Source organism: Trachymyrmex septentrionalis, unplaced genomic scaffold, assembly GCF_001594115.1.
Source record: "Trachymyrmex septentrionalis isolate Tsep2-gDNA-1 unplaced genomic scaffold, Tsep1.0 scaffold111, whole genome shotgun sequence".
Classification (NCBI taxonomy): domain Eukaryota; kingdom Metazoa; phylum Arthropoda; class Insecta; order Hymenoptera; family Formicidae; genus Trachymyrmex; species Trachymyrmex septentrionalis.
In genome coordinates, this window is record NW_017304239.1 from 176248 (window position 1) to 187592 (window position 11345).

Consider the following 11345-nt stretch of genomic DNA (forward strand, 5'->3'; position numbering starts at 1 on the left):
GCATTTTCATCTTTTAGCTCAATTTATTTTTATGACATAATTTGCATTTACTAATCTAGTTTTCGACATCCTTAGTGATGCCATGCCAGTCACATAGCAATCTTGTTCTTTTTATTGATCGCGATACCTCTTGATGCCCCACTGCGGGTGCATCATAATATTCATATAGTACGTCTATTTGTTGTTTCTCTTCTTCCGTATATTCCTACGTGGTGCCCTCTTTCTTTGTTGTCGTTTTCCCTCTCCTTTAACTGAACGTTGTATATGTGTTCGTCGTTCCGGGTTGGATTTCGACTCAGAGCATCGGCGTTGGTATTACTCTTATCAGTCTTATGTGTGATGTTATAATCATACTCTTTTAATTTGAATCTCCAGCACATTAATCTCAAGCCTGGATCATTTACATTAAAAAATCAAACTAATGGTCTGTGATCAATTACGATAGTAAAGGTCATATTGTATAAATATGGGCGAAAATATTTGACAGCCCAGACTATTGCTAACAATTCTTTTTCCGTTTTATGATTTTGTTCGGCTTTATATTTAGTATTCGGCTCGCGTAAGCAATCGGACGGTCTTGACCTACGGGGCCTTGTGATAATATGGCTCCATTGCAAGATCTGACGCGTCAGTGGTTACCAGGAATTGTCGAGTGAAATCTGAGTAACTTAGTATAGGTGTTGTTGTGAGCTTCACTTTTAATAATTCGAATGCATTCTGTTGTTCCTTTTCTATGTAACTCTCTTTTTAATCAATGCTCGGTTCTTATCTACATTCGTACACGCTCGTGCCGCGATAGTGTTAGTGTGCCGCTTTTATTACTTGTAGTGTGTGTACGTTCTCTTGGTCATTCGCCCGTAATTCTTCTATTGTTACGAGTGGCGTAATTATTTCGACGTTTTCTCCCGTATTTAACATGCTTATTGGGCACGTATATTCGTGCTACTAGGCAATTTCCGATAAATATTCCTGGTCTAGTTTCCTCTGATTTAACTATTCCAATACGATTTTTATCTGCGACCGCTCACACTATCGTTTCACTGCGGGGAGTCAGCGTTATTTTCTTGTACGGGTGAAGTTTCAAAGTTTATTCCGTCAATTTGCAAATAATTTTTTTAATCGCTTTTAATTTTGTGTTTTTGTAGAAAATTCATTCTGAGAATTCCTTCGTAATCGACAGGAAAATCATCTCTCACGATATGCATGATATGTCATATTTTCTTGTCGCCTATATGCACCATTGCTCTTATTTTTCTAATTGCTTTTACTTGATAGCCTGTCACGCCGATGAGGGCCAATAGCTTTTCTTGTATGAGTGTCAGGCTCTTTAAGTTTCCTACTTTAATTAAAGTAAGTGTAGCACCTGTATCTAGTAATAGATTTATCCGAATCTTCTTCATTTTTTTGATCGGTAATATTGCAAGTCTAAGGCCGGTATTCGCATTTCTCAGTTACTTGCGTAATTTGATGCTCACTAGCGGCTCGCGTTTTCCTTTTTTTTCTTTTCTCCGTCGCTGCGTACGACGATTCTTCGCTCTCGCTTTGTCGCTTATTTCGTCCTATCTCCACAGCTGTGTTTACACGCTTTGCAGGAGCATTCTGCTGACGCTTTGTCTTACAATCGGTGTCTCGCTTCGCGTATTGTTCGACTCTTTGTCGGGCCGTTCGTTCGATGACCAGCATTCATTTCTTTTATGTTCTGCTTTTTTGCAATACGTGCAATACGTGTTTTCTCGACGGCATTTATACTTGTTTATCGGCTCAGGGCAATAAGAATCTATTAGCGTAATAGCTTGACCGACAGTCTCGCCGATAATGGCCTATTTTTCCGCATTTGTTGCATTGCACATCTAAGTTTTTTGAGTTTTGGTTTTGACCAAATTATATTGCGATATATATAATATTTATTGCGATCATTATTATTCGCTCGTGGGACAGACCCTTTTACGCGTTCTTTCATGCTTGCTGCATTGATAGCTTCTTGCAGGCTTGAACATTTTTGTGATCATACTATTAGTTTAATATCTTCGCACAGTCTCAGCTCGAAATTTAATAAAGCTTAAGCCTGAATTATTTCTAAAATTGCTTGCTTGTATTTTCTTGTTTCTCGATCAACGATTCGTACAGCTCTATAGCTAAGGTATCCACGCGTCGTCCATTGGTCTGAACGCTTTCGCCTGGCTTTTGTTTTAAAGCATTAAACTCTAATTGTAAGCGTGACATTCCGCGTTTTTTCAAGTAATTGACTTCTATCTTTCGCAATAATTGTTCAAAGTCTGTTACGCTTCTAGTTTGGAAGTCTAATAGGAATTTTCCGTTCAGTTTCGTATTTAATTCTCTTTTAACAAGGCTGATTTTTCCGCGAAATTGATCTTCTGCTTCACATAGATACTAGCGCTTATGAATTCCTGCATCTTCTGACGCGAATGTCCGTCTATTTCCGGTATCAAACTCCGTGCATCTTTTACCATAGTCTTAAATATCCCGGGTCGATTTCTTGCTTCCCGCATATCATTTTGCGTCCGTCCGTATGTGATGTTTAACGTTCTGTTGTCAGTATACGCCAGTCGAAAGTTTTCGCAATCGTAGGTTGCATTTTACATCCTGCTCATTCTATCTTGTAATCCCGTAATTGCTTCCATCATTCTATTTAATATTTTCTCTTGTCTACTTTGAATTGGTGCTTCGTGTTCTCCTATAGTATTTCTAAGACGACTTATCTCTGCTTCTATTTCCGCGTTCGCTACTGGCTGATTGTTCACGATACCATCATCTTCGCGCGAAGTTGACGATTGATGCCTCGTCATATCTCTTACCGAATTAGGGCGTGCATTTCCAAATAAATTATTCTCTGAAATTAACGAAAGTTTTCGTTGTTCATCTATCGACTAATAAACTGTGATCTAAATCCAAGAATGGAAATACACGCTCAATAACAATATTCGGATGAGGTTCCGAATCGGATGCGCTACCGCTTGAGTATCGCGGTTTCAAAACACGACGCACATTGTCGCGTATGTCTGGCACAGCTTCTTCGATAATACGCACAGGGTTTAATTAGGAGTCTAATTCTATGACGCCCTGGTACAGGCTCGCTGTATATTTGCGAAGGTATCGGAGCGTTACGCCTGTCGCGATTGTTTTCACTTCCGGATATTTATCCGTTTATAATGGTTGCGTAAAGATTTTCGGACTTACATTAATGCGGTTAATCGCATGTTTCTTGTCCGCTGTTCGTTGCCTGACATATGCTGACTTTGTGATAGGTCGCGTCTCTCAGGTTACATAACACTGTTATCTGCATCCTGATTGTCGGATGCTCGATTTGACCGGGAATCTGGCTTCTGCTTTCCACCTTAGGCTGTTTCTTTGTCTATTTTAATTAATCCACCTTATTTACAGGCTGTTGCTGCTGTCGTCGCCGCTCCCGGGTCCTGAGCCACCTGTGTAGATCACACCGCTGCCACCAAATTGTTGTGCCGCTGTCCGACATGGTTCAAGATCCACCAAAGTCAGAACCATCAAAGATCAAACTTGAGAAATAATGACACTCACAGCACTTTGAAATTCGGAAATATATATAATTCTTTATTACTTTAATTCACCAATCGTTTTCATTTACCGATCACAATTTCGCTTATCGATACTCGCGATATATATATTGTTGATTCGACAGACAGCGCTACGCAACGTGTTACGTTCTAATTTAGTTTTCTGACCGATGACCGCATCCGTGGTCGCGCTTATATTCTACATATAATTTTCGAGTCCTTGAGCGTTCCGCTTATCGGACGAGAACAGCTTCTGAATCCGCATTTCTTTAGTTTATAATTTATTTTCGCTCAGATTTTTTTTTGTATAAATTCTTTAAAAGCATCTTTAAGTATATTTAAAACCGATTTCAGCAATCATTTATTTAGCATTTATTGCTTTCACGTTCGTGGCGCAATGGTCATTTGTGCAATTAGCACTCGTGCTAATATTAGCGCATCGATATGAAAATAGAATACTTAATTTGAGTATTCTATACAGTACGAGAATATCTAGGGAAATATTTTTCGACTGATATTAAACGAGATGCATTTGATTTTCTTGTATCTCTTTGTGCTAAATATAATTTTATAAAAAATTTGATTGACATCAAATTATTTCTACTTGTCGATGCATAACATGTGTGATGATACAAAAGTTATTACTAATAATAATTTTATTCTCTCAATTTCTATTAACAATTTGAACAAGAAAAGTTTTAATCTTAACAATTTGCTAAATACTTTATTTTCACATTGATTTAAATTAAATGACAAATTATGTGAACATTGTGAAGGAAATGATATATTATTTTAAAATGAAATAACATTGACAAAATAGATAATTATTATCCATTTAATTTTATTTTCATACTAAAATGGAACATGTTGTGTTACCTCACCAACAATTTGTGTTACCTCAAAAAAATAATTTATGTGCTCTTTCAGCAAGTAAATTAGCTACTAATAATTGGAAAGCTGTATAAATTATGAATGCTATATTTCATTATGGTTCATGTATCGAAAACGAACATTTTGTAAATATATGAAGAGAAGGATTATCTTCGAAAAGCTGATGATGAATGTAAGTTACAAAAAAGCAGTAGCGTAGAGATACAATACTAAAAATATTTATATATTAGAAATTTATATATTACATTTTTAGAAAAAATTGATAATAAGTAATATGTTCTAGTAATACGCATATGTATGAAGAGATATATTATATTAATCATATAAGATGTTTAACATTACAAAATACGTAATAAATATCTCAACAAAATTACTTTTAAAAAAAAAATAAAAAAAAGGCGCTAAGTGTGCATATCTCCCATAAAAACCTGTTATATAAATTAAAAAAAAAATCTGTTACGTAAATAATATAATTGATAATATTGTTAATTTTTTATTAAAAATTACCCTTCAATAGTACGTATGCGTGTATTAAAAATAAAATGGAATATTCGGTACTAAACTTAGTTTTGACAGGTTTTTGGCTTAAAAAACTCATTTATCTCGATATCAAAAGCAAAAAATATATCAATTATAGTATTTACTCTTACTAGCTATATATTTTTCCCATTTTTGTGGCAATAAGTGGATTCCGCGACGATAAAACGATTGTTCTTTTGAAGCAATCCATTCATCGATCCATTTTCGCACATCCTCGTAATTTCTGAAGTATGTATCCACCAAGTCGTGCTGCATTAATCGGAATAAGTAATAGTCTGAAGGAGCTAAGTCTGAGGAATACACTGGGTGCGGGAGAACTTCTCACTCGAGCTGCATCAATGTTTCCTTGACAGCTTTTGCAACGCGTATGGTCAAGCATTGTGCAAAAGCATAACTTTGCGTAGATCGCTGGCTACTACTGGCCTTTTTTCAAACAATGCTTCATTCAGACGGTTCAATTGTAATTGATATCGATCCCCCGTGATTGTTCGGTTTGAGTAGCTCATAGTAAACGACGCCTTGCATATCCCACCAAATGCAGAGCATTGCTCTGTGACAATGATATTTCGCTTTGGCAGATGTTGATGGTTGGCCAGGATTCACTCATGACTTTTTGCGTTTGAGATTATTAAAATAGATCTACTTTTCATCGCCAGTCACAATGTGCCACAAAAAACTCTTTTTTTTTCTGTTTGGCGAGCAAAGAAATAGAGATGTTTAAGCGATTCGCAATGGCATTTTCGGTTAATTCGTGTGATACCCATTTTCCTTCCTTTTGAATCTTTCCCATTACATGTAGACGTTTGGAAACAGCTATCGGAGTATCGGAGAGAACATTTAATGCTGCAGACAATTCTTGGAGCGTTTGAGCTGAATTTTCCTCCAATAATGCTTGCAATTTGGTGTCTTCAAACTTTTTCGGTTGACTTGAGCGTTGTTTATCATTCACATCATAATTACCACTCTCAAATCGTTGAAACTATTTTTGGCATGTTCTTTCTGATGGAACACAATTGCCATAAGCTTCGACAAGCAATTTAACTGCAGCTGCAGCTGCAATTTTTTTCAAATCAAAGTAATGAAGCATCATACGAGTATGTCGAAAAAACAACTTATCACGTTCCATGTTTAATAATAAAAAAAATGGCACTGTTCGCTTAATAATCTTTTATTAAATAAATCTTTTCGCACTGAATTTTATTGACAAACGTCTAACCTTTAAAATGCAGCCAGCTTCAGATGTCAAAGTACTTACACCTATAATTAGCGTCATTTAAATATGAGCCGCCGAAACTAAATTTAGTATCTAATCAAATCTTTAAATTGCGCCAATTACAAAAAGAACATATATTTTCTTGCAACATATAATATATATATTTTATTTTATAAATTGCGAAAAGAACATATATTTTATTCTAAAAAATAATAAATAAAATGCCAATTTGAGCCGACACTGGTTATTAGTGTGTAATATATAATATCATTTATTCAAAATGAATTTTAAACGTATACGTTTCGACCTACGGTCAAGATCCTCTTCAGTATAAATTATTAATTATTAAGTTAACTAAAAAGAAAAATATTTTGTTTTTAAAAAACGACAATTTTAAGAGTTAAAGTAATTAAAAAATTAAAAAATTACAAAATGCTAACAAGAGAAAAAAATGGTAAAAAACTTACATAACTATCAAGATTGAACTAATTATATAAGGTTTTTGTTACATATGTTCCATTAAATTGTTCCATTTTCTACATAATGCAAATGTGAATAGACTAGAAAGCTAATATAAATAACAGTAAAAAACAATTTTAATTCACTTACGCGAAATAAATTTTGAAAGATATAAGATAACATAACTGTTTGGCAGATAGATGTAAAATGAAAGTGAAAGCAACAGTAAATAACAGAACATGTACTTACAAAGAAAATAAGTAAAAATATAAATACTAAATAACGAAGTATAAACAATATAGGTTGGAAGCATTCGTCTCTGAAAATAGATCAATATATAACGGATCTAGAGAAATTGTATTGTTTTGCAAATCCAGGACTTGTTTTTGTCTTTTAATGTGTATTATCTGTGATAATAATCTTTTATGAAGAATTTGCTCCTTATCTAAAATATGTACTTTATCCCAATTAAAATCATGACCCAAGTCAATACGATGTTGCATAATAACAGAATATTGTGTCGTGTTTCTGTTAATATGGTTCTTATGTTCATTAATACGTGTTTTAAGACATCTGCTCAACATAAGATGCATCATAGTCCTTACAATCAATCTTATAAATAACATTAGATTGACAAGAATGAGGCAGAACGTCTTTCTGAACTTTAATGAATCTGTTAAGTTTATTAATGCCTCTGTAAGCCATACATAAAAATGATACATTTTTTAAAAGCTTACTGATTTTCGTCGGAAATATAAGAAATAAATAGAATACAGAAAAATTTTTTATTCTTGTCATCCTCTTTGGTTATCAATTGTTCATCGCTAATAAAATTATCAACTCAATTGAAGAGGTCAAGTTTTGTGTGAAGTCTTTTTTTAATAGTTGAAAATATTAAGTTTAGGGAATAGCAATTATTCAACAAGATTTTAATAACCAAATAAAAATTCTCTTTTTATGGAAACACGGATGGGAAAATAATAATACTCTATCAATGAACCCAATAATCGTGTCAATTTTTTGGCAAACAGGATGCCACGAAAAATAATTCAGAAAGCGACCTGAAAATGTAGGTTTACAATTATTATTATTATTAGGCGTTAGGAACTCGAAAGCTCATTGCCGCAAATACCAAATCCCGCCACTGTTCCCGTCCCTGAGCCAGATCCCTCCATTTGTGACCCTCGTACCCCATTTCGTTAAGGTCCATTCTAATATTTTCTTCCCATCTACGCCTTGGTCTACCCAATGGTCTTTTCCCATCGGGTTTACCAATTAGTACTTTATATGCAATTCGATTCTCATCCATACGCGCCGCGTGACCTGCCCATCTTAATCGACGCGATTTTATGACATTAATAATATCCGGACTATTATATAATTGATGTAATTCTGCGTTGTGTAATTTTCTCCATTCGCCCGTTTCCTCATCGCGTTTTGCCCCGATGATTTTTCGAAGTACTTTATTTTCGAAAGCCCTAAATCTTTTCTCGTCTTGTAATGTAAGTGACCACGCTTCGCTGCCATAAAGGACTACCGGTAAAATAATCGTTCTGTAAATTCTAATTTTTAAGCGCCTAGACAATATCCGCGAACCGAGTAGTTTCTTAACCGAATAGAAGCACGCATTCCCCAAATTAATTCTTCTCTTGAGCTCTTCTCTTATTTCATTAGTTTGGTTTAAAATCGATCCTAAATACTTAAAATTGCTAACCCGTTCAAAAATTTTATCACAGACGACCAGGTTTCCGTTATTATGAATATTCTGAATTCTATCAGTGACCATATATTTAGTTTTTTCAACGTTTATTTGCAGCCCCAGTTCTTTCGTTTTATCTAATAGAATTTTAGCGTTATTTATTAGTGTTTCTTTATTATCTCCCAACAAAGCAATATCGTCCGCATATGTTAATATTTGTGTTGTACCGTTCAACTGCAAACCATCATTACTCTTCTGCATTTCTTTAATAGCATATTCCAATACTAGATTAAACAGAAGAGGTGACAATGCATCCCCCTGCTTTAATCCGCTATGAATATTAAAAGTTTCCGACATTTGATTACCTATTCTTACTCTACCTCTGGTATCTTTTAAACAAACTTGGACTAAGTTAGCCAATTTTTTGGGTATCCCCCACCGAGTTAAAATTTCATACATTTTCTCCCGTTTTATCGAATCATACGCTTTTTTAAAATCAATGTAAAGTTGATGTACCGATTGGTCGAATTCCCATTTTTTCTCCAAGATTTGCCGAATAGTAAAGATTTGGTCCGCAGTCGATCTATTTCTCCTAAAGCCGCATTGATGATCTCCAATTATCTCATCTGCATATGGTACAAGCCTCATTAATAAAATATTCGACAGAATTTTATAGCATGTAGGTAAAAGTGAGATACCCCGGTAATTATTACAACTCATTTTGTCCCCCTTTTTGAAAATCGGGATTATAATTGAATCTTTCCATTGTTCCGGCAATGCTTCTTTATTCCATATTAAGATAATTAATTTCTGAATTTCTTCTATCAATCTACTTCCCCCCCATTTAATCAGTTCCGCCGGAATCAAGTCATTACCCGGTGCTTTGTGATTTTTTAATTTTTTAATCGCGCTTTCTACTTCTGAAATTGTCGGTTCGTTAATCCTAGGTTCAGCCGTGTGATACTCAAAATTCTCTATTTCCCGGTCGTTTTCAGATTCGACATTCAATAACCGATCAAAATAATTTTTCCATGTGTTTAAAACTGCCGTTGTATCCGTAACTAAATTATCGTTCTCATCTTTCACCATTTCCGTCCTAGCTTGGAATCCCTTTCTAAAATTATTTATCCCCATGTACGTGCCTCGTACGTTACTGCTTTTACAATTTTCATCTATTTCTTCAATTTTACGTTTTAAGTATTGACGCTTCTTAATTTTAAACATATTATGAGCCTCTTGCCTAATCTTAAGAAACTGATCCCGAGTTTCCTTCGTATTTTGAGCCAACCACGTGATGCGCGCTTCGTTTCGTACTTTAACAATTTTTACGCATTCTTCGTCAAACCACGGCTTGTTTTTGTTCCTTTTACAAAAACCAACCGTGGCCTCCGCCGATTTTACTATCGCGTCTCGTACGTTTTCCCAGTGTTTATCAACCGTGTTATCATCCGATTCATCTATTTCCTTTGAAGCCGCGAGTCTATTCGTTACTTCGACCGCGTATTTTATTCCGTTTTCTCCCTCGATCAAACCTTGTACATTTAGACGTTTAGTTCCAAACAACTGCCCGTTAGTTTTGTTTAGCGAAAGACGTTCCCTGATTTTGGCAATTACAAAGAGGTGATCCGAGTCGCAATCCGCCCCCCTATAAGACCTGACATCGAGTACGTTCGTGTGACGCCGTTTATCTGCAAGAACGTGATCAATTTGGTTACGCGTGCCTCCATCCGGGGAAATCCAAGTTTGTTTATGGATATTTTTGTGTTTAAAATACGTGCTTTTGACGATAAGATTTTTGCCGGTCGCAAAGTTAATTACCCTCACTCCGTTATCGTTACTTTCCTCGTGCAAACTTTCGAGCCCGATCGTTGGTCTAAAAATGTCCTCTTTACCGATTTTCGCGTTAAAATCTCCCACGACTATTTTCATGTAATCGTTCGGTAATTGATCCACGAGGTGTTCGAGTTCTTCGTAGAACCCGTCTTTAATTTCGCCATCTTTATCTTCCGTCGGCGCGTGTACGTTGATTATCGCGATCTTGTACCATCGGCCCTGCACAACGAGCAATCCTAATCTTTCGTTTATAAATTTAATGTCTTTTACCGCGGATAAGATTTTCCTATTAATCATAAAACCGATGCCAAGACTATGGATCTCCGACCCTCCATAGTGAAGCGTGTACGAACCCGCATTAAGCGAACCCTCCCCGGCCCATCTTGTTTCTTGCAACGCGACAACTTCTACCCCGTACCTTTCGACCTCCCCGACCATCGATTGAAACGCCCCAGGTCTGTAAAGACTTCGGACGTTCCACGTACCCACTTTGAAGTCTCTCCCGCGTTTTGACTTTATACGACATGAGTTCCCCGAGGTAGTCCCCACCCGGAGATCCGAACGGGGGACTAGTTTACCTCCGGAAAATTTTACCCCAGAAGAATCCATGGCGAGTTTTGGTTGTTTCAAGATAAAGTCGTTTCACGGTGAGAGCCTATCAAACCCACGCCCAACCCCCAAACAGGAGGACCATTCCAATCGGCTGTCCGCGACTGCTTATTCAATTTATTCGCAGCTAGCCTCTATCCTCAACCGAGATAGCGAGGCTTTTCCTCTATCCGCAACCCGAGGACGCGCTGTGTCGTGGTGATTGGGACCCTCCCACCCCGGGGATCACTACTGCAACTAGTTTTCCTTCCCCGAGACTAGCGGTTGTTATGCTAACACAGGTAGGTTTACAATACCAATCGAAAATAAGAGTTTCATCTTTTCTTATCAAGCAAATGTCCAGAAAATTCAATGAATCTCCACCAATAACCATTGTGAATTATAGTCGTGGATGATAAAAATTTAATTTAATAAGAATCTCTTCAATATGAGCATTGTCAATAGCTAAAGCAATGTCATCAACATACCTAACATAGAACAATGGTGTCATGGAAAGTTTATTTAACGAAACTGACTCTAAATCCTGCATAACTAAGTCCTCTAGTATAGA

At 36.1% G+C, this 11345-nt stretch overlaps 1 protein-coding gene across 1 annotated transcript; it reads right to left on the reverse strand.

The window, feature by feature from the left end:
- Positions 1 to 5628: 5628 nt before the first annotated feature.
- LOC108751338 lies at positions 5629 to 10795 on the reverse strand. Its single transcript, XM_018491451.1, has 3 exons — positions 9109 to 10795; positions 8870 to 8979; positions 5629 to 5961 (listed from the first exon to the last, which is right to left on the reverse strand). Exons 1-3 carry the CDS (start codon positions 10793 to 10795, stop codon positions 5629 to 5631), a joined length of 2130 nt encoding a protein of 709 aa, XP_018346953.1.
- Between the last annotated feature and the right edge of the window lie 550 nt (positions 10796 to 11345).

Bases quoted from the DNA above. Each gene is read 5' to 3' on its own strand.
- LOC108751338 (XM_018491451.1), bottom strand. From the start codon at position 10,795: ATGGATTCTTCTGGGGTAAAATTTTCCGGAGGTAAACTAGTCCCCCGT. The intron at 8,980-9,108 runs CAATTATAATCC...TACCATATGCAG, and splicing joins GCCGGAACAATGGAAAGATT to ATGAGATAATTGGAGATCAT. The intron at 5,962-8,869 runs GTACATCAACTT...TGCCAAAAATAG, and splicing joins AATGGGAATTCGACCAATCG to TTTCAACGATTTGAGAGTGG.